At 42.9% G+C, this 24,027-nt stretch overlaps 1 protein-coding gene across 9 annotated transcripts in view; it reads left to right on the top strand.

Moving 5' to 3' along the window:
* PLEKHA7 (pleckstrin homology domain containing A7) overlaps window positions 1-24,027 on the top strand; it is a 291,921-nt gene that overhangs the window by 228,917 nt on the left and 38,977 nt on the right. For 6 of the 9 annotated variants that reach the window (XM_075928057.1, XM_075928058.1, XM_075928055.1 and 3 more), the window contains 7 exons: window positions 408-494; window positions 890-1,009; window positions 4,335-4,388; window positions 4,807-4,830; window positions 22,066-22,134; window positions 22,300-22,380; window positions 23,802-23,951. In XM_075928057.1, the coding sequence (XP_075784172.1) occupies window positions 408-494; window positions 890-1,009; window positions 4,335-4,388; window positions 4,807-4,830; window positions 22,066-22,134; window positions 22,300-22,380; window positions 23,802-23,951 (585 nt within the window). The remainder of the gene's footprint in view (window positions 1-407; window positions 495-889; window positions 1,010-4,334; window positions 4,389-4,806; window positions 4,831-22,065; window positions 22,135-22,299; window positions 22,381-23,801; window positions 23,952-24,027) is intronic. The other 3 variants (XM_075928056.1, XM_075928060.1, XM_075928061.1) reach the window with 3 other exon arrangements.

Raw genomic sequence — 24,027 nt, 5'->3', positions numbered from 1 at the left:
TGATTCCCTGTACCTTCCTGATTTTCTATACGCTCTGCTCCCTGTCTCCCAAACACTCACCCACTTTCTCTGCAGCCCCTCCCCCCTTCTCTCCTATTTATTTTGGGTCTGCGCATCCTAAACTCACAACTCCGGTCATCTGAAGAAGTGGGCTATGCCCACGAAAGCTCATGATACCATCTATATGTTTTGTTAGTCTATAAAGTGCTACCAGACCATTTGTTGTTGTTTTTTTCTGTACAGACTAACTCAGCTACCCCCTGAACCTTCTCAATTCAAACAGGAAGTCTGGCAGAACCCTGAGCATACAGCCAAATCTCCTGAATCTCAGTCAGATACCTTAATCATGAGACCAAATTTCCCACTTGAATTAGTCTTCACAATTTTGACTATGGTTCTTGTTACAGAGTTCAGCACATATTGATAGACGATCCATGCCTACTATGGGATATATGACCCATACTGTAAGTGCACCCAGTTTACATGGCAAGTCGGTAAGTTGAAATATTAGAACTACTTCTTTTTCCTGACACCAAATTATTGTAGTAAGGTTTTCAAGTCCTGCTATTTCCTTAGTCATGTTGTTTTTTGTGCTGTTTAGAACATAGCTAACTCTTAAAACTTGTAATATGTAGACCATGTCCAGCTCTCATTAAAAGTCAATGGAGGAGGAACAGGTCATGTGTAGAACTTTAGTTCTGTTACTATATTACAGCTTTCTAGTAAACTCTCTTCTTTTATTGTGTTTATTTGACCAAATGAAGAATTAAATAATTGCTTAATCCGGTCAAGTAAATGCTGTCTGGGCACTGAGGTGAATAATGTAATTACAGTGACACTACCTGAAGACTGCTAATTTCCTCTTTACAATGTGTCTAAATACCTGCAGCCTGAAGAGCTAACATTGCTTCTCATTCGATTAAGGAGACATCAGGCTAAGTTGGCTAGTATACGAAATTACACAATCGCCCAATTACTACAGCACTTGCCAACTAATTCCATCTATCAGGTTAGCTGCTAATTGGCTCATCTGTGCTGTATGATATTTTGTGACTCTGCAAATGCTTCATTAGTGATGTGCTTGAGTCTGTGCTTTCTTGCCCATTATATTTGGTATTCCCAGTCCCTGAATCATTTGTGGTTTTTTCTTTGCTGTTGTATACATTGTATATTTCAAGTATTTTAAGCTACCAAGTGCTGTTGCTTATGGTTTCATAACTTTAGATATCACTTTGATATTATCTCTGAGAATGCTGCCTCTTAAAATCTTTTCAGAAAAGAAAATTAAATATACTTCATTCATTTTGACAGAAGCAAAATAATGGCTTTGCACTGCTTTCACCACATGCTGCAATAATTCCAAAGTGAGGTATATAAGTTAGGTAGAACACTCATAGTAGGTTGTAATTGTGTGCTTGCTGTAGGTAAAGATTGTCTCATGAAAGTCAAGTTGTCCTTTTGCTAATAACGCTAGCCATCATAGATCAATAGCAATCCCGTCAATTGCATTGATGCAAGAGTTTTAAAATTGAAGATGGGGCAGAAATGCAGTTGTTATGCATATCTTCATCAAGGTTCAGTCAAACTTGCGCTATCCAGAACTTAAGCATCCAGAAAACTGTAAAAACCGGAAAATTTCTGATGCCAGCAAAAGCAAAAGCAAAAAAAAAAAAAAAGGAAACTGGCCCTTTAAGTGCCGGGCTGCTTCTTAGACGAGTGTGCAGCATGTACCTGGGGGAGAGGTGAACAACAGCCGGAAGCAAGCAGGAAGCATCTCCGCTCCCTCCGTGGCTCCTGGCATCCCTGGCAGCAGGGCCGGATTAAGGCATGGGCTAGCCAGGCAGCTGCCCGGGGTGCCAACCTATAGGGGACCCCTAATGGCAGCTGTAAGGGGCGCACAGTGCCACTTATAGCTGCCATCAGGCACCGTGTGCCCGGCTCCCGGATCATGGGCTGCGGCAGCTCCCAGCGGCCACCCTGCAGTGGCTGCCCGGGGTGAGGGCCGCGTTAACCCCCTTAGTGTCGGCCAGCAGCGTCCTTCCCCCCACGGCCGCGGGGCCCTGCACGGCCAGGCTCGGCCCGCCCCAGGCGGCCCCGGGCTGCGTACCAGCAGAGGTAGCTGGGCTGCGCTGGGCCAGGCACATGCATCCTGCCGCCGCCAGCTCCGCGCACCGTCCCCCACGCACCAGCGTGGGGGCGGGGCCGCACATGCGCCCCCCCCCCCCCCCAACCCGGGGCGCAATTAAACTGTCTGCCCAGGGCACCGGAATGGCTTGGTCCAGCCCTGCCCGGCAGGCCAGCTTCCCCGTGGCTTCTGCCCCCCGGTTCCACCCCCTCCACCAGGCCTCATTCCCTTCCTTTCCCCCCCCGCCCGCGGTGGCTTGTGGTCCCTCCTAGCAGGCCACATCCAGGCCCCCACATGGCTCCCATCCCCCACCTTTCCCTCCCCCCCAGATGACCAGAATTTTTAGCTTACCAGCATGCCCTAATCCCCGGGCATGCCAGATAACACAGGTTTTACTGTACTAGATTTATAACATTCTCAAAAGGTAACCTTGGAACATTTACAACCATGAAACAAAATATGGGGACTCTTTGAAAGCCTTCAGCAATTTCTATTTTGATCACATTCAAATAAGATTTTGCTATTTTTTCTTAAACTACTTTTCTCCCACCTGCAAAAATAGCTGTAGTGAAATAGTTTATATAGTGTAGATTATTCAGGCAATCAAGTAAGCTAATTGGTCAAACATAACTTTCTCTTACCAAGTATATTGAACATACCAGAGCAATCTCGAATGCAAAGAAATTTAAGTGTGATATATAGATTCACTGACACAGAGTTTGTTCAGAGTTTGTTCTGAAAATTTGAAACCAGAGTAGCTGTCTTTTACTCTGTTTAAACTAATAAGCCCAGAATCCAAAATAATAATTTCCAACAGTATCTAGATATTTTGCCCATTTAACAAAGATTGTTTGCAACAGTTATATCTTGCTTTGCTGTTGTTCAAAAATATTTCTGCTGAAAGAAGAGAGAACATTTTCTATTCTGAGACTAGTGTGCACATTTCTTTGGGTAACTTCAGTAAAAGAGATACAGGTTGGAACTCTCTGGTCCGACACCCTGGCAACCTGACCGGTCCCGGGTGAGGGATTTTTGCAAGACCTGTCCCCAGCCCCCGTGGCCCAACCACTGGCCTCCCAACCAGCTTTCCACCTCCTCCTGCCCTTCTGCCCTGCTGGGCAGCCATCGCTGCTGTGGCTCTGGGACCCACTGGTCAGCCACACACCACTGTACTGGAGCTCTGGGACTCACCAGGCAGCCATGCGCACTGTGCTGGAGCCCCAGCATCTGCACACACTGTGCTGGAGCTCCAGAAGGGACCCACCTGGCAGCCCCGTGCACTACAGCTCCCTGCACCATTGAGCTACTGTGGCTCCCAGCTTCGCTGGGCAGCCCCACTGCCATGCGCTGAGCAGCCCTGCCATCAGCTTGCTGCGGACAGCCCACTGCCCTGCTGGCCTTACAGGGATCCTTGACTCTGACCCGCCACTGGGATACTCTGTTCCTGTAACATCCTTGCTGGATCAGGGATCTTGCCAGCCCAAAAAAATCCCGGTTAAGAGTGTTTCAACCTGTACTATGCTTGTATAATTATATCACCGTACAGAGAGCAGTTTCTAACTAGACAGTGTTGGAAAAAGAAAAAACAATCATTTGAATTTGATCAGATGAAAAGCCAGAAATGGTTCTCTGACTATATAATAATTTTTATTTAACATTGTCTATTAAATGGCTTTTCCGACTCTCCCAAACTAAGGGATGCATATTGTAAAATGTGTATGAAATTTGAGCAGAACTGTTTGATTGTTGTTATTTAATGAAATATTTTACCTTTCATTTCGAAGACCAACCCTAAATAAAGCAAAATCATTTTGTCAACAAGGCATGTAATATAGAATGCCAAACTATGGCTTAACAGCTTTTTCAGTAATGTATCATACTCTGAGTATACTAGCCATAAAAATGGTATTCATGCATTAGAAAATAATATAAGCAATAAATATATATTTTGGTCACCCTGTATATTATGGAAGGGAGGAAAATCAGTCTCCATGATACTTTGCTGTTTATAATTGAATATGAAACAGGCAATGTGACAATGAGGTCGGTGTTCTTATTTTGGACCATCTCTTTACCCACTTTGTCACTTTATTCTTTTATTTATTATTTACATATAGCTTACTGTACATTTTTCAGCATTTGCAAGTTATTTTTTAAGTAGTGGAATACATTGCATTGTTGTTCATTCTTTTCATATATTTAACTGAAGGCAGATGACACCTATATCCAGCTGAAGAAAGACTTGGAATATCTGGATCTAAAGGTAAGACATTTTTATAGGAATCACATTTCCAGTATTGATTATCCAATCTGTCTTTTGTATATCTTTCCCCTAACTGCATTACTCACAATCTTAAGAATTCAGAATGCTGGGATTTCTTTTGGTGTAATTAAAGATCTCTAAAATTGAGGGAGCCTTGCTTCACTGACTATAAACTGAAAATATAAATTCAGAAAATTTGATTGTTGCAGATGTATTTTGTTTTAGTTTAATTTGCAAACAGTGCAAGAATACATTTTTTCTTTTGTAAGTTTTGAAAGAAACCAGAGTAAAATTGGTTTCAGAATATTAATGTTACAGCATTATATAATGCTGTTATGATTAAGTTTGAGTATTCTAACTGAACAAAATAAAGAATTGTAGTACTTATTCATTCCTATTTTTCCTTTATTTCTATTAGAAGCTGACTCCTTTTAAGATAACAGTAAGAATACCATTATTGTAATTTTGAAACATATTTACTATCTGGTAGTTTATGATAAACGAGTTAAGTGTAGGCAGTCTTCCTCTCACCTCCATTATTATTATTTTGTTCTTGCCATGCATGCATTTCTGAAGATCTTAAATAATGCTCTTCTTCAAATCATGTTGACTATGAAGGTTAGCATCATGGCTCCCCAGCTCACAAGAACAATTTAGGTGGAACTCCTTTTAGAATGAATCAACCTTTTCCTTAAATAATTTACCATGGCTCCCTTAAGAGTAATGCAGTATTTTCCTAACCACTTTAGGCCCTTATTGAGCTGTTAAATAGCCAAAAACTTCCTAGAATTAATCCAGTGGGCAATAGGGTATGTTTGAAAAATATATCCATGTGACTCTCATGTTCCTACAGCTTACATTTTGCTTGATAATGTAACTAAGTTTTTAAGTGCTGTTAAATCCTTCTAAATTTGGGGCATTGTATTTCAATTTTAAAGTGTAGATTTTTGTTACACTCACATCTTGTTTTTGACCTAATACATTTTCCAAGTTTAGTCTATAAATATTATTTTGTAATAATTTTTTAGCAATAGGTTCACATTCATGTGACATTCTGTAAAGTTCAAGTTTTTCCTGGCCAGTGAAATTCTGTATTAACATCTGTATCAAGCAGTATTGACATCCAGTAGTGAGTTAAATTAATTGACATTACTTCCCACTGAGAGATCTCAAATTCTTATTTATATCAGGTTATCAGTATCATCTTGCATGAATTCATGTTCTTAACTGAAATGTTATTATTCTGACTTTCAAAATTTGCATCTCAGTTAAAACTGCCATCCCCTATGGTACGCAGATAGAAAATAAAACTAGATTTATAATTGTTAGGGGTTGAAAAATCCATGGAAAGAAAACTAATAATTTTGCCCATCACAACAGCCTGCTAGGTGTCAGTGTGAAATACTTCTCATGCATAAATTATTGTAGTAAGGGCTGAAAGAGACTTTCTCTGTAATTGTGTCTCCCAGCTGGGAACCGCCTTAGTTTTGGGCACAGGAACTAAGTGCATATTCTTCTGTGCTCTCATTGCCCACTGTTTGTGTCCAAACTATATAAAAGAGGAGTCGCAATCATAGAATAGTAGGACTGGCAGGAACCTGAAGAGGTCATCTAATTCAGTCCATTACACTCATGGAAGGATTAAGTTTAACCTAGGTCAGTGGTTCTCAAACTTTTTGGCCCGTGGACCACCTGGCTCAATGTAAACCTTTCTGTGGCCCTAATGGAAACTCACCCTTAATTACATATTACACCTGAGTCTGCTGCAGCTAGGGAGAACTGTTTAATTTAAATTATTAAACAGATTAAGCGTTTTAATTTTCTCATGTTAGTTTATCAATCTTTATTTTAAATAAAGTAAAATATTATGTCCTGCACAAAAGGGTTCAATGTTTTCTTTATTTATGGTGGAGGGGAACCTTTTTTGGTTTGGGGGTCACTGACTGACAGATAAATCCGTTGTGGATCACAAAAGTGAGACACAACCCCCCCCCAAAAAAAAACCTCTTCCAAAAACTCTTAATTCTCACTGATGTGGCCCCCAACTGAGACTACTCACAACCCTGGCACTCCAGGGGACTGAGGTTTAGCTCTTGCGATAGGCCAGATGAACTCTTCTGGGGCTCCAGGGTTAGTAGATTTTGTGCAACCCCTTATGCTCTGGGGGTAGGACAAAAAATGAAGGATTCAGTGCATGGGACAGGGCTGCCAGGGAGTGGTTAGGGATGGGGCTGTAGGATCTGGCCAGGAGGGAGGGTGCAGGAGCAGGCTGGGGATAGGGTGTCTGGCCAGGAGGGAGGGAGGAGGGAAGATGTAGGAGCAAGCTGGGATGCAGGGTCTTGGCGGAAGGGAGTGAGGGGGATTTGGGTGCAGGGTCTGGGCATGATGGGGGGTGCTTACCTGGCTCTGCGTCCCTGCGGGTCCCAAGCATGGTCTCCCATTTCTCCCATTGGCTACAACTCTGGCCAATAAGAGTGATAGGGAAAGTCTCCAAGGGCAGTGTTGCTACACTGCCTACGGTTCCCCCAGTGTGCTGTGTGGGAATAAGGTGAGAAATGGCAGCGGGTGGAGCCACTTGTTTGGCCCCTTCCCTCCTGCACTCCGAGGGAAGCCGGAACTACTGTTCCCGCTGAGGCTAGAGTGCCTTCTGCCTCTCTCTCTCTCTCTCTTGGTGGCTGCAAGGCTAGAGTGCCAGAGAGGCGAATTAGCTTGAACTGTGGACCACCTGGGAGGCAGCCACAGACCACACTTAGAGAACCACTGGTCTAGATGATCCCTGACAGGTGTTTCTCATCTGCTTCTAAGTATCTCCAGTGATGGATGTTCCACACACTCAGATAGCAATTTATTCCAGTGCTTAAGCACTCGGACAGGAACTTTTTCCTAATGTTCAGTCCAACCTAAACCACATTTGCTACAGTTTTAAGATGATTGCTTCTTTTCCCTGTCTCAAAGATTAGCAAGAACAAATTTCCTCCCTTGTAACAGTCTTTTGTGCATGTGAAAACTGTTATCATGTGCTCTCTGTCTATTCGTCTCCCAAGTAAACAACCCACTTTTCTTGTTTGAGTGCTTGTTCACATGGATTCCAAGTAGGTGGGCTCATGTTGCATGCACGAGCTAGCAGCTGTGGTCAGTTTGGCTGTGGAGCCCCTAGAATGGTGCCACCATAACTGCTTTTATATACCTCTGCCAACCTCCTCCCCCGCCATTCATTCTTACCACCCATGGCAGTATTGGAACTACAGCTCTCTGTCTTGCATCACCAAGCCTCTAGTCCCTAGCTGGCATAGTACTCCTTTTATCGTCATTATCTATTCAATTATTTAGTTCTTTTCAGTTATAAAAACAACAGATAGGTGTGAGCAGGCTCTCCCACACCTACTTATATTGCCATTCCTGGGGAATTCTGAAAGCTCCAGAGTTTAAATCTTGCACTGTTTGTAAAAAAAAAAATCTGTGCCAAACAGTGACCCCCACGACACATGTCTGAGGTATTTTTCCTGAAATGTGGCACCCGGAACTAGACACAGTACTTCCGCTAGGGCCTAACCAGCATGGAGTAGAAATTAAAGAATTATTTCTTGTGTCTTGCTTACAACACTCCTGTTAATACTTCCCAGAATGTTTGCTTTTTTTTCAACATTGTTACACTATTGACTCATATTTAGCTTGTGATCATCTTATGACCCCCAGATACCTTTCTGCAGTACTCCTTCCCATTGTATTTTTGCATTTGTCCTTATTGAATTTCAAACCATGTATCCAATTTGTTCATATTATTTTTAATTTTAATCCGATCCCCCTCCTAAAGCACTTGCAACTCTTCCCAGCTTGGTATCATCCACACATTTTATATACTTTCTTCACAAATGCTCTGTCTTTATCTAAATCATTGATGAAGATATTGAATAGAACTGGACCTGGAACTGAATTCTGGAGGACTCCACTCTATGCTCTTCCAGCTAGAATGTGAACCACTGATAACTACTCTTTGGGAATGGTTTTCTGACCAATTATGTACCCATTTTATAGTTGCTCCATCCAGGTTGTACTTCCTTAGAGTGTCATGTGTGATAGTATCAAAACCCATACTAAACTCAAGTTATATCACATAGACTCATAGACTTTAAGGTCAGAAGGGACCATTATGATCATCTAGTCTGACCCCCTGCACATCTACCACTTTGTCCCTTCCACAAGGAAGTGATCACACAGGATTGCAGATATGGAGGTATATGTTTGCAGGAGCTGGAAGGTGGGAGGAAGCAGAAGGGGTCAGGGACAGGAACTAAGTGAAGGGGGCACAGGAACTTGAGGGGTAGATAGAAGCAGATGGGGAGAGAAAAAGCAGTTAGGCGGCAGGATTCAGATATGGGGGAGGTGAGATACAGGGAGACAGGGTCAGGGTGGGAGTTGAATAGATATAAAAAGTTGCAAGAACCAGGGAGAAGGGCAAAGAGAAGAGAGAATATGCAGGAGGGCCTGGGAAGAAAGGGCTATATAACTATTAGTTAACACTCTCCTCCTGAATCTGAAATTGACCCCTGGAGTCTTGAGTCTCTGTATTTGTTTGATGTTAGCAGATACCTGTGAAGCCCAGTTGCAAAGCATGTTTCTTATCAGCCCTCTAGAGACAGGTCCACATAGAGGATTACAGCCTCATACTGCTACTAGTTACTCTGTTAGCTAAAGGGCTAGAATTTTGTGCCATGAATCTCAAGATCTGGATCCTGCTGATGACCCAAATTGGGAAATTGTGTCAATGTGATTCCAAATGATTGAATTTCTGCATTTAGAAATTCATTTTTTTAATTAGAAAATTACATTGAAATACCAATCTGTTAAAAGAACATTAAGATTAATGTTGCTTGTGTTATATTTATTTGCTTTCCTTGTGTATACTCATTATGATTAAGGCTACAATTTTGTCACCAGGGTCACTGTGAATTTTAATACAATCTGTGAAATTGACCTAAACTGATTGGTGTTGTGACCTAAGACATGGAATTACACCACCTCTCAGGTTTGTGACACAATGCTAATCAACTGTGGCCACCTGTCTTCATATATGGGGGTATTGTGAGCATTGACTTAATTGCAATACCAAGATTGGGGAGTATGGCCAAGTCACATGGGACAGGAGCCATGCTTATAAGAGGTGGACTTGTTCTCCCACACCCACTGATGTGCTTCCAACCAAGATTCCTGCTAAGCTGTGTGGCAGCATAGCTGTTTAATGAGCCTCGCCCAGGGGCACAGGGCTTCTGTGCACAGAGCTGTCTGCCTGGGAGAGGGGCCCCGTTTGCTCAGTAGCAGCAGCTCTGTGCTGGGATGGAGAAGTGCTTCTCCCAAACAGTAGGGAGGGGACAAAAGGAGGAGGAAAGGAGTGACTTGAAGGAGGAATAAGAGGGGAGGGGAGTTTGGGGTGTCCTGTCCTCCAACTGGGAGAGGAGAGGTTTGATTACAGAGGTCTGATTACAACATTTGGGTTTGCTTGCAGCTTCCTATGAGGAAGCCCAGCACTCTCCTCCAGCCCTGGGCTGAGAGGGGAAGGGGGCAACAGACTGCATAAAGTAGGTGGGGGGAGAGAAGGTTGGTGAGGCAGGGGTGGGGAGTGAGTTTGTGGTTTGTCCTCCTGACTCCCAACTGAGCTGCAGCTGCTGGTGCCCACTCAAGCCCCCACCAGTTAACCAGAATGGGTAAATGTCACTCATTAAGGGCGATGCTTACTGGTTAATCTTTCACATCCCTAGTACCCATGTATACAGTACTAAGTCAACTGAAGAATTCTTCTATTGACCTATTTACCACCTTTGGGCATGGTGGATTACCTGTGCTGACAAGAAAATCCCTTTCATTGACATATGTAGTGTCTACACTGAAACACCACAGAGGCACTGTCCAGTGACACAGTTGTGCAGCTTAGCATTTAAAGTGTTGACAAGACCTTATTTATTGAACACTAGTCAAATCCTTATACAGTAAGAAAAGACATTTCATGTATAAGCTTATAATAAAGTATGTTACGGGCAATGAAGAATTGAGAAATGCTAAAAGGGGGTAGTTTATGTTCCTCTTAATATGTAAGAGATCTGTCTGTAGAGTGGATGGATAGCATAGTAACTTGTTGATTTGTTTAAATTCAAAATACATTCCAGATTAGGAGATGTGAATTGTGAATGAAGAAAGCCTTATGAAATGCAGAAGAATGTGCTCCATTAAGCATTTGCACAACAGCAATTCAAGCAAATCTAGGGTCCTCTGCCATGCCATTCATTGGCTCATCATAGACGTGTAGATCTGGAAGGGACCCCATCAAGTCCAGCTCCCTGTACTGTGGCAGAACCAAGTAAAGCTAGACCTTCCCTGACAGGTGTTTATTCAACTTGTTAAAAATCTCCAACGATGGGGATTCTACAGTGTACCTTGCTGGGGGAGGGGTCTATTCCAGAGCTTAAATACCATTATAGTTAGAACATTTTCTTTCATATTTAACCTAAAGCTTCCTCGCTACTGATTAAGCCCATTGCTTTTTGTCCTATCTTCAGTGGACATGGAGAACAGTTGATCACTGACCACTTTATAATAGCCCTTAACATATTTAAGACTATTAGGTCCCCTTGAGCCTTCTTTTCCCAAGGTTAAACAGTGCCCAGTTGTTAAACCTTTTCTCAGAGATCAGGTTTTTTAAATGTTTTATCATTTTTGTCATGCAGTTTGTTCACATATTTCCTAAAACGTGGTGCGCACATTTGAACACAGTATTCCATCTGAGGCCTCACCAGTTCAGTTGAGTGGTACCATTATCACCTGTGTCTTAAATACAATATTCCTGTTAATGTGCCCTACAATAGTAGTGGCTTTTTATGCAACTATATCACATTGTTGACTCATAGTTAGTTTCTGATCCACTATAATTCCCAGATCCTTTTCATCAATACCACTGTCTACCCAGTTATTCCCCATTTTGTAAGTTGTGCATTTGATGTTTTTATTCCTAAAAATAGTACTTGGCAATTTTCTTTATTGAATTTCACCTTGCTGATTTCAGACTTATTCTCCAATATATCAAGGTTCTTTTGAATTCTAATCCTGTCCTCCAAAGTACTTGCAATCACTCCCACTTTGGTGTTATCTCCAGATTTTATAGGCATTCTCTCCACGTCATTATCCAAGTTGTTAATGAAACATTTAATAGTCCCAAGCCCAGGAATGATGGATGTTCCTGATGGACCTCCTAGATATGCCATCCCAATTTGACAGAGACCATTGATAACGGCTGGTCTTTTGGCAAGTTGTGCATTCATCTTATAGTTGAACCACATTTCCCTGGTTAGCTTATGAAAATGTGTGGGACATGTCAAAAGCTATACTAAAATTAAGATACAGGTTGAACCTCTCTAATCCAACATCCTCAGACCTGACCGGTGCCAAACCAGAGACTGTGTAAGACTATAGGAGGTTAATATTGTGTAGCAATATTACCAATACTTCCACTGCTTTCTGGGCTCCAAGAAAACATTTAGGAGTAAATTAGAGCTAAATAACAGAACACTGAGAGCCAAGACTGGTGACTGTAAACAAACTTTATGGGACCACGGGAAATTTGGCCACATCCACAGTAAGTGGACATCTGATTAACAAAAATCATGTCAGACCATGCATGGATGTTTCTGGACCAGAGAATACCAGACTAGAGAGGTTCAACCTGTATAACTTTGTAATGCATAACCTTCTCTGTAGCATCTGCTACAAACTTATGTCATAATGAACAGTTCCACTGAGGTGAAGAAGAGAGAGAGAGAGAGAGAAAGAGAGGTATAAGGTGGAATGTGTGTGGTCATAGAGAGAATGAAGATAGCATGTTTTGTTAAATGAGTGCAGAATCTGTGATGTCTCATAGCCAAAACATTGATAAAAAACGGCAGATAACATGAGTATCCTCAGGAGTAGGCTATCACATTTCAATGTTCTGCACAAAGCAAAGTGTACTAATTTTGTACTGCTAATTCCTGCCACTGGATCATGACTACAAAACATTACACTATACTTGGTGGGGCTGTTTGGAACTGCAGGTTTGGCAACACTACCTAGTTCTGAGTTATACACTATGTGTGCATAGGTGGCAACAGTAAGTATAATATACGCACCAAAATTAAAAATAACAACTTGGAAATGATAATTGTCTGCTTCTTCTGTGGTATAATCTTTAGTTATTATTTGGATAGGCTGCTAGTTAAACCACACATAGTTTCATGGTTCAACTAGTAGTCTATCCAGATCATAACTAAAGGTTATGCCAAAAGAGAAGCAGCCAGTCATGATTTCCAGGTTGGTTTTGTAAATTTTGGTAATCAGTGGCAAAAGAGAGAGTGCTTTATACATGTTGTTATTCCTCATCTGTAAGGGTGCATCTACACAGCACCCTAAACTTGAAATAAGATACGCAATGTGAGCTATGCAAATTACGTATCTTATTTCGATTGTATTTCAGAATAGCTTATTTTGAAATCTGGCGCTTCTGCACAATGCCAAATTTTGAAATAATGTGCTATTTCAACACATCCCTTAGCTCTCATGGAACAAAGCTTACAGAGATGTTGAAGTAGTGCACCCCTTATTTTGAAATAATAAATAGCACACCTCTACTATCTCAAAATAGCCCCGCTGTCTAGACGTACCCTAAGTCAAAGGTAACATGCAGTAATAAGTCAGCTACAGAATCTATTTGTTGCCTTCCCCTAGACTCCCTAGAGAATAGTTTCAGAGAGAGAGATCGAGAGAGATCAACTTTATATTTTATCTACCTTCTGCAATTTCTATTTCTGTTGTTCGTGGGATTCTGAGTAGTAATATCTTTTTTAAAAATAACGAACTATTGCTAAATTTTTGTTTGAAACAGATAAAAAATAATGGACCTCTGATCAACATGGTTTACAAAGTGCTAAAGAACTCAGCACAAGGGTTACTGTCCAGTATAAATGTAAGACTGCTTGTATCTGAAATGTGACCATCCCATCGCTTTTTTTTTTAAATAGCAATCAATGTAAATAGCCTAGCTTCCACAGATATCTCATGATATATAGAAGAGCTTCCTGCAAGATATTTTTTTAGGCTGTATGCAAAATTATGGCTGATCTCACTGCACTTAGTTTCGTCTTACCATATGTTGAAAATGAATGGTTGTGTTAAGTAGTGACTCCTTTATGTAATTCCAAAAGTGTGAAAGCATGCTAAACCTTATTTTACGTTCTCATTTTCATTGCTTTAAAATCTTGCTAACTTTTGTGCTTGCGATTATTAATCCATTTCAAAATATAGAAAATTATTCATAGTATTTTCATTGCAGACCATGAGAGAAGTTCTTCTTCGAGTAGTGTCCCCGTGGGTGCTCCACTGTAGGTGAAGGGTTGCCCTGAGCCTCAGATCGGAGCTTTCTATAGCAGTTTCCCCTGTTGAGCCACGCATGCCCAGGAGGCGTCTCGAGCCCTTCCCACCTCCTGAGGAGCGTGACTCAACCCCCTCCCTTTCAGTTCCTCTTTAACCGCCCTCGCCAGCGGACGGAGCAAACAGGAGCTCTCTGTCAGACTCTCTGACTACTTTTCTCTCCCTAGTTTAGTCATAGTTCTTTCCCCTGATATCCCAAGTTACCTTTCCTTGTTTCTTCAAAAAAAAAAAAAAATCTAGTAATAAGGAAAATACACTTACCTAAACCCCCCCTCAGGGGGCTTGAACCCGTCTTAAACCGGGACTCTGAGGTACCGGTGTTCTCACAGCTGTTCAACACAGGAAAGAAAGAAGAGACTTAAAAAAAAAAAAAAAAAAACCAACACGGAGACTGACGACAACAACAGTAACAGTCAAATAAATACATAGAACAAGCTCAAAGAGGAGAGAACCGGCCATGTCCGCCTCCTCAGGCTTTAAAAAATGCGACCAATGCCGGCTTCAGATGGACATTCAAAGTGCATTTGCTGTTTGGGGGAATCTCACTCTCCCCACAGCTGCACTCATTGCAATTCACTCACGACGAGAGCCAGGAAGGACCGAGAGCTCCGCCTGAGAATGATCTTATTTGAAAAGGCTTTACAGCCCGCTGGGGAACAGGCGGTAACGCGACAAGAGCCACTCTCCAGGAGCGAGTCGAGGGGCAGACCCTCACCATCCCGCTCCTTACCAGCCTCTTCCTCTCCAAAACATGGAGGAGAGGCACACCAGAGTGGGAGGACCCCTGCCACGAAGGCTTCGGGGCGATCCTCCCACTCCACACCGGCATTGGGGCGCGCTACGGCTGAGCGGCCCTGGGAGTGCTCCAAGCAGCCGGCACGGCAAGAAAAGCCGGCGCCAAAGCAAACCGCGGTGCCGCTTCAAACCGCGGCACCGCTTTCAGCCCTGACGCTGCCTCAAGCTTCGGCGGCGCCGAAAGCCGCAGCACAGCTTAAAGCTACAGTGCCGACTAAAGCCACAGCACCGCAGCAGAGCGAGTCACAGCCTCCTAAGCGCCCGGCACCACCTTCAGCTAAACAGCATGATGCTGCACTAACGCTGCCAGCGCAAACAGACAGGCAGCCAGATGAGACTGCTATGGATCAGCCTCAGCAGGAAACTCACTCACACAGCAGTCTTTATGACCAGTGCCTGCCTTCCACATCTTACTCACCTGGGAAGTCCCCATCAGGACTATCCCCTCCCAGGTCTACGCCACTCTTATCCGGCCAAGACGCTCCTCTTCCTGAGGATGACCACCACACGTCTTATTCCTCGAGGCACGCATCCCCTAGGCAGTCTCGCTTTCATCATTACAGGGCTCCACCACAACAGAACCCATGGCACCCATACTGGCCTTACCCACCCCCACCTTATCCACAATGGGGACCCTGGGAACACTGGGAGCCATGTTGACAACGCTCCCCAACTCACTCCACTCCATCCCGGAGAAGCTTATCTCGGCCGCAGCCCCTACCTCCAGCAATTCTTTCGGATGAGGAGGTGGACCGAATCTCAGACAATGAATCAGACAGTCATTCAATAAATGTTACACATTCTGATGCTCCCAATACACAATCAGATGAAGCCGTAGTACCATCAGATTCTGCACCAATTGATGACCTAAAACAGTTCCAGGATCTATTCAAGAGGGTAGCAACAAGCCAGAATGTTTCCCTGCAAGAGGTCCAGAAGAAACAGTACCAATTGCTAAAAAATCTCCATCCTACATTACATAGCAAGATTGCCCTGCCTATAGACGAGGCAATAATGGAGACCTCGGAAGACCTCTGGAAAACACCTGCATCCATTCAACCAACTAATAAAAGAATTGATAGGAAGTACTTTGTCCCATCAAAAGACAATGACTTTCTCGTCACACACCCACAACCTAACTCGTTAGTCGTAGACTCAGCACAACAACGTGCAAAGCTCCCACAATACAAGTTGGGCAACGCAGACAAGGACCACAAAAAGTTGGACTCTTTTGGCAAGAAGGTATACTCCTCTTCCACCCTACAACTCAGAATATCGAACTACTCCGCTCTTTTAGCAAATCATGACTTTGACAATTACTCGAAACTGGGAGAACTGGTGCCACATCTCCCTGAGTCCAAAAGATCCATCTTGAAAACAATAGTTCATGAGGGCCATATGATCGCCCGCACTGCTCTCCAAACCGCAATGGATGTTGCTGATACCACAGCCCGAATTACAGCTACAGCAGTGGTCATGCGTAGAGCTTCTTGGCTCCAGTCGTCAGGAGTTCCCCGCGATCTCCAGCCTAAAGTAGAAGATCTGCCATTCGACAAGCAAAAGCTATTTGCAGCTACTATGGATGAAATGCTCCATAACAGCAAAAATTCCAAGTCCACACTTCGCACGTTGGGCATGTACACGCCGCCCTATAGACGTGGACGATACACCCCATATAACTCATACAACCGATACCGATATGGGCAACACAATAGACCACAGAGGCCCTATGAAGACACTAGACCAAGGCAACGAGGTCCCAGAAGGCGCCACAACCAGGCCCGCCCACCAACTACCCAACCATCTAAATAGCAAATTTGAAGATTTGGTCGAGGGCCTGCAACACCTTTCTTACGATCTACCACGACTTCAACATGGCCATCTGTTCACCCACCGTTTGCGGCCATTCCTTCCTCAATGGGAATCCATAACATCGGACCGCTGGGTTTTAGAGATCATTCGAGTGGGCTACACCCTCCCATTTACCTCTGTCCCCCCTACCCTTCCCCCTATCCTGTCCCTCTTCAGGGACCACTCTCACGAGACCCTTCTAAAACAAGAAATCGATCGACTCCTCCTCATCGGAGCAGTAGAAAGAGTACCCCGAGAGTTCCATGGGAGAGGGTTTTACTCGAACTATTTCTTAACCGAAAAACGAACAGGGGGTTGGAGACCTATATTGGACCTCCGCAAACTGAACAAATTTCTCAAGAAACAGCATTTCAAGATGGTCACATGCTCCACAATCATTCCTGTGCTAGATCAAGGGGACTGGTTGGCAGCCCTCGACCTCCAAGATGCCTATTTCCATGTAACCATCCACCCCTCCCACAGACGCTACCTACGCTTCATGTTGGGACCAGACCACTTCCAGTACAGGGTTCTTCCCTTCAGCCTCTCATCAGCCCCGAGGGTATTTTCGAAGGTACTGGCGGTCGTGACGGCGTATCTCAGATGACAAAATGTCATCATATTTCCCTATCTAGACGACTGCCTTCTAAAGGGATCCTTGTACGCCGAAACAGCCTCTGATACATACGACCACGACCCTCCTCAGTCGTCTAGGCCTTCTAATCAACCAAGACAAGTCAACTCTGCACCCGGTTCAAGACATAGAGTTCATTGGCGCATGCCTGGACTCAGTTACAGCCCGGGCATACCTACCTCAGCAACATTTTGCAACTATGCAAGAAATTATAAACGGGCTGCTTACAGTTCCTACCAGCACGGTACTTACATGCCTCCGACTAATGGGGCACATGGCTTCCACCACCTACGTAGTCCACCATGCTCGTCTGCACTTTCGATGTTTTCAATTCTGGATGGCAACCGTTTATATCCCATCACGACAACCTCGAAACAAAACGGTTACTATCCCACCAGACGTGCTGGCATCCTTACGATGGTGGACAGTGCCAAACAATCTTCTGACGGGGGTTCCATTCCAACAAACCGAACCCACTATCCAAATCACCACAGATGCTTCCCTGCTTGGCTGGGGGGCACATATGGATGGTCACAAAGCTCAAGGCAGGTGGTCCCCAAACGAGACACGCTTACATATCAATCTCCTCGAATTGAGGGCAGTAAGGAATGCCTGTGCACACTTTGCCTCCAACATCGCCAATCACACAGTCCGCATCCTAACGGACAACATCTGCACGATGTTCTACATAAACAGACAGGGTGGAGCCCGCTCCCGCTCCTTATGCGCGGAGGCTATTCGCCTGTGGAACTCGTGCATCTGCAACCAAGTCACCCTTATAGCATCCTACTTGCCCGGAGTGAACAACATCAAAGCAGACTCACTCAGCCGAAACTTCACCTTGAACCACGAATGGGAGTTACATACGGAGGTGACGAACTCAATTTTCCACCAGTGGGGATGGCCATCGATAGACCTCTTTGCTTCTACCCAGAACACCAAATGTCCCCAATTCTGCTCACGTGCGGGACTTGGCAAACACTCTCTGGGGGATGCCTTCCTGATCAAACGGACAGCCTCCCTACACTACGCCTTTCCTCCCATACCGCTCATCCCAAGAGTCCTGCGCAAGATCCTGAGAGACAAAGCCCTAGTCATCCTGATTGCGCCATCATGGCCTCACCAAACCTGGTACCCATACCTTCACAGGCTAGCAGTCCAGCCTCCCTACCCGCTACCGTACCGGATAGACCTACTATCTCAGGACGACGGCAAGATATTGCATCCACAACTCAATACCCTGCATCTTCAGGCTTGGCTTCTCTCTGGTTCTCAGAGGTAGAAGATCGCTGCTCCCAACGAGTAAAAGACTTCCTCCTCCAGAGCAGGAGACCGTCTACTCAGAAAACTTACCAACAGAAATGGGCACGTTTCTGTCACTGGTGTCAGCGAGTCAAAGTGGAGCCCCGTGCCTCACCATTAGATACCATTCTAGACTACATTCTGGACCTTAAAGCATCAGGACTCTCTATCTCCTCCCTAAGAGTACACCTCTCTGCAATAGCAGCATTTCATACATCAGTAGATGGATTCTCCATTTTTAACCATCCTATTACAAAAAGATTCCTCAAGGGACTCCAGAATGTGTACCCACCACATAGGGCTCCACCCCCTTTGTGGGACCTAAATCTTGTTTTGAACTGCCTCACCAGACCTCCCTTTGAGCCACTGGCAACAGTGCCACTTCCTTTCCTTTTTATGAAGGTCTGTTTCCTCTTAGCCATCACCTCCATTAGGAGGGTGAGCGAACTCGGAGCATTAATGTCAGAACCTCCTTACACAATTTTCACAAAGGATAGGGTCATACTTAGACCCCACTCCACGTTTTTGCCAAAGGTCGGCACAGAATTCCATATTAACGAACCGATCGTGTTACCTACCTTTTTCCCAAAACCGCACTCTTCGCAGACAGATGCCAGCCTGCACACTCTGGACATCCAGAGGGCTCTGGCCTTCTTCCTAGAAAGAACGAAACCATTCCGTAAATCTGAAAGACTTTTTATCTCCATTGCTGAACGATCCAAAGGCACACCAATATCATCTCAACGAATCTCAAAGTGGATATCGACATGCATAATTAAGTGCCGCTCTCTGGGCAATAGACCGCTGATACGCCCACCACGAGCGCACTCTACTCGAGCCACGGCTGCTTCCACAGCCTTTCTGGGCAATGTCCCCTTAAGAGACATTTACTGGGCAGCAACATGGTCCTCAGATCATACCTTTGCTAAACATTACGCCATTCTTCCACAACTTAAGAGTGACTCAGCAGTTGCCACGGCAGTGCTCTCCACCACTGCCAAACATTGACTCCGGCTACCTCCAGCCATATACTGTATACTGCTTTGTAGTCACCTACAGTGGAGCACCCACGGGGACACTACTCGAAGAAGAAAAGGGAGTTACTCACCTTGTGCAGTAACGAGTGTTCTTCGAGATGTGTGTCCCCGTGGGTGCTCCACGACCCTCCCTGCCTCCTCTCTGCTCGGAGTCGAAATTACTCGGGCGGAGACGAGGAACTGAAAGGGAGGGGTTTGAGTCACGCTCCTCAGGAGGCGGGAAGGGCTCGAGACGCCTCCTGGGCATGCGTGGCTCAACAGGGGAAACTGCTATAGAAAGCTCCGATCTGAGGCTCAGGGCGACCCTTCACCTACAGTGGAGCACCCACGGGGACACACATCTCGAAGAACACTCGTTACTGCACAAGGTGAGTAACTCCCTTTTCACCCATCCCACTAGTTTGCAAAAGTGTTAAACCAGCAGATTTAGTACTTGGACACACTTCTGTTTATGCTTAAATATACTAAATGTTTTACCTACTCTTGAAAATGTAACTGAATATTTATAGCAGTGATGCTAAATGACTTGCATTAATAATTTTTAAAAGAAAAATAATTTCTATTAAAATATTGTACTCTTTGACAATATATGCAGGAATATGTTTAAAATAATTAAGACTGGTTTATGCCAAGAGGACAGTAAGCCGCTACTGTATTAGTGGATAGGGAAATAGCAAATGTCTGGCTTTTATTTCATGAAATTCGCGTAATAAATTATATGCATTCTTTGAAAATGGAAGGATGAGTTGTATAACATGAATGATATATGATTAGTAAATGTACTCATACCTTAAGACTAGAATGATATTTGCAAGTCTTATTGGTGACCTGCAAACTTCATCTAAATAAAAAGTTGAGGTGATGGTTGAGCCCTTGTTCCAATTCTAATTGTGGGCAGTCCCTAAGGATTATCTTCCTTCCTTTCTAGAAGATGGATTTGGAGCCAGAGATTACTGGAATGAGACAGGGCGAACACTGGAAACAAGTATAGCCAAAATGAAGAGTACTGAAATATCAGTTTTGCTCCTGCCCCAGGCTAAGTTTCTTTGTATCCCCATAATATCATTACGGACTGAGGAAGAGCGAGCCATTTGTAGATATGAAGGAACTACTAAGACACATTTTTAATCAGTTGAGCATCTAGCGTGCAAAAATGCTTATGTGCTTGTTTAACTGTAATAATATGAATACAGTAAAGTCTCAATTATCTGACCTTCATTTATCCGACATTCCGTGTTATCCGACGTGCCGCCCATCACGGCATGGCAAGGGGCTCCAGGGACACTGGACAATGGCCTTGCTTTCCCTTTCCTTTTCCCTTTCCCCTGTTCCAGGGCTGGGTGGGAGCTCTGCTTGGCAGGTCTGCAGCTCCCTCTTGTGGCTGAAGAATTCGCCATCAGCAAAGTAGCTTTTTCCCCCTGTTTTTCCTGTTTCCTGTTTCTGGGGAAAGCAGCTAGCACCTTGCCCTGCATCACATCATCGCCAGGAGACATGGAGTGGTGCAGAGCAAGGGCTGTGTTCCCGCCACAAGGCAGAGCCTTGGATCATACTCCCGTTCGGGGAGAAATACAAGTGCTGGTCAAGGCAGCAGATTCAGGAGGATTAGAACTGGACCTCACAAGGTATTACAAAGTTCAAGTTTATAAAATTAATTACTGTATTAAAAGAATTTTCCGTATTATCCGACATTTCCTTTATCCAACCATCCTCTGGTCCCATTTAGGTCGGATAATCAAGACTCTATTGTAGTGCTATTGACTTTAATTAGACTACTCATGTATTAAAGTTTTTATAGGATAGGGACTTTATTTTGTTAACTCAGGACAAATGGGATTGATGTTGCCTTTGATTATAAATCTGACACAATTGCACTAGTCATTTGTCATGGGACCCTGCTCTGCCCCCATCTTGTTACCAACAGAAACTACAGCTGTGCTCTCAATGAAGGTTTATTTCAAGGACCCTTCACCAGCATCACCACAGTCTCTCAATCCTCCCACCTTTTTATAGGGTTTGCCAAGGTTTAAGCACTCTCAGCAGGACCTGAGTGGAATAGAGTTTACTCTAGTCTGAGTCCTTTGTGTGATTAACCCAACTAGCCCTGTTCCTCTCTTCTCCCTTTTCTCCCCTCTTGTCTTCCACTTCCTTGTTGTGCCTTTTATAAACCCTAGATTGATGGACCATTTGAGTTCCTTAACGCCAATCAGCTTCGCCTGGGGCACTAATTAGCCTCTAAGTGATCAGAGTGCAGACTCTTCTACTTACTCCCTGCACTCTGTCACATCATTAAACAGCCTAATTTAACTAGTTAGTAATCCTTTGGAATTGGATATTCATTTACCATTGTCATATTTCAAGGATTTGTATGGTTATGGCAAACTTTTTGTAATAATTCTAGAGTCAAATTTTTTTCATGAAGAAAATAGTATTGATGTGTTACATTTATACATGTTCTATAGTCTAACGTTTATTGTTAGTGTGAGTAAATTATATACTATAGTGTGTTGGTTAGAGTATATAACAGAACTTTTTCTTTATCTCTGAAGCATGATTATACTTATTCACTTTCCACCAGTCTAATATATCTTTAAACCTTTATTCTTTTTAGGTGACAGGACGTGATACTCTTAAAGAACGAAGTACAAAACCTATCAAGATTGCAGAAAGTAATATTGATGTAAGTGTCAAACACCAATTCAGAACCCTGCCAAATAAAGTTACTTAAGCATCTGGCAGGTTTTTGTTACGCTGTAATTGTTTTCATTATGATTAAATGAAAATCTTGTGATGAAAGGTTTTCTTTCCATTTTAATCTAACAAATATTTATGGTTTTATTGGTAGGTCAAGCTAAGTGTTTTCTGTGAACAGGATGGAATTCTACAGGACTTGGAAGACAAAATAAGATCCCTTAAGGAAAATAAAGTAAATACAGTTTAAATGTTTATATGTTGTTATTATTAATGATAATAATAATAATAATAATAGCAATCATAATATTGGCCAAACCTTATAGTTCTCATTCAGGCTTTCGGGACTATTAGTTTATTGTAATAATTCACTTTGGACATGTATTAGAGATTAAAACTGGTATTTGTTTTGAGTATTACGGATGAGTAGTATATTTGGAAAATGTGCTTTTAAAAATGTTTTAATACATATTTTTAAACTGCTCATGTTTATTTTTATATGACATCCTTTACAAATTTTGCTGAATGCACATTTCTAGAAAAGTTTTGTTTTTTCTTTAAGTTGTCAGGGAGTGAGTCAAGGAACGAACTCAATCTCTGTCATTTTTCCAACACAGTTGTAAAATCTTATTTAAAAAAGGGTTCACCAACAGGCAACTATGTTATCACACTTAGCAATGTTTTAAAATTTTTATACACTGGCATTATGTAAAAAGGGGAGGAACAGATCTTTAGTTACTTTGTTGTAGCTAAACCAATTTACAGCAGCTGAGGTACTAGCAGTAAAGGTCTCAACCTAATTTCCTTGACCTTTTTGCTGCTAAGACCCTTTCCCCCATAATCTTCTTCCTGCCAGCAGTTTATATCCCATTTAGAATTCACATAGTAAATTTTAACAAAGGGATCTTTTCTTCCCTTCTTTCCACTTCATTATGTGTGTGTATATATAAAACTAACATTTTCCTTAACTTTGAGCCCTACCTACATACTCTGGGGTTACTTAAATATGTGCTCATTAAAATCTGTGTTTGACTATAGTAGATAAATTAACCTGTATTACAGTTTGGCATATCTGCCAAAAGGTATGAATAAATTCAGAGGCAGTTTCAAAAATATCCTTTTTAAAATTAAACTGTTGGCCAGTTGCAGACTAGATAGAACTAATTTTCACATTCAGATTGGAATTCCACACTGAATATAGTAACCCCTCTCACCCAATCTGGAGTTCAGCCATGAATATTGTAACCTCTCTTGCCCAATTTGTCTATACTAATGGATAATAAATAAACTTTCTGTATTATGGAAGGAATATCATAACACAAAAACAGCTGAAGGAATTTTTCTCTCACTTTTCAGACATAGTGGCACAGAACTAAACAAAAAAATTCATCGCCACTGGTTAATGTTTTTGAAAAGATATAAACATTAAAGCAGGGATTTATAATGACAGTTATACTGAAGGTTAGTGGTTGGCCCAAAGCATCACACCTTCCAATAATCTGTTTCCTTCTTTGCTCTCTCAGTAAAAGAAAAATTCTTGATCCTAGTGATTTAGAGAAAATACTTGAGCGATAGAGATTTTTCATGTTTTCAGCAGTAAATCAGTTCAAACCCATGCAAATGTTAAGTCTATTGCTATTTTACTTTTTTCTTTAGGACCAGTTGGAATCTGTTTTGGAGGTTTTGCATAGACAGATGGAACTGTACAAAGACCAACCACATCATACAGAAAAAATTTCTTCCCAGCAGAGACTTTTGCAAGAGGACCTCATTCATATTCGGGCTGAAATATCCAAGGCATCCACCGTATGTGTTCAGTGCTTCAAAAGAAATGTTAAACAAAGCAGTAGACTAAAATGAATTACTTTACAGAGGGTTAAAT

Source organism: Pelodiscus sinensis, chromosome 4 (assembly GCF_049634645.1).
Source record: "Pelodiscus sinensis isolate JC-2024 chromosome 4, ASM4963464v1, whole genome shotgun sequence".
In the NCBI taxonomy this organism is placed as follows: Eukaryota; Metazoa; Chordata; order Testudines; family Trionychidae; genus Pelodiscus; species Pelodiscus sinensis.
Note: the sequence above shows the minus strand (reverse complement) of the source record. Positions and strands in the feature narration are given on the sequence as shown.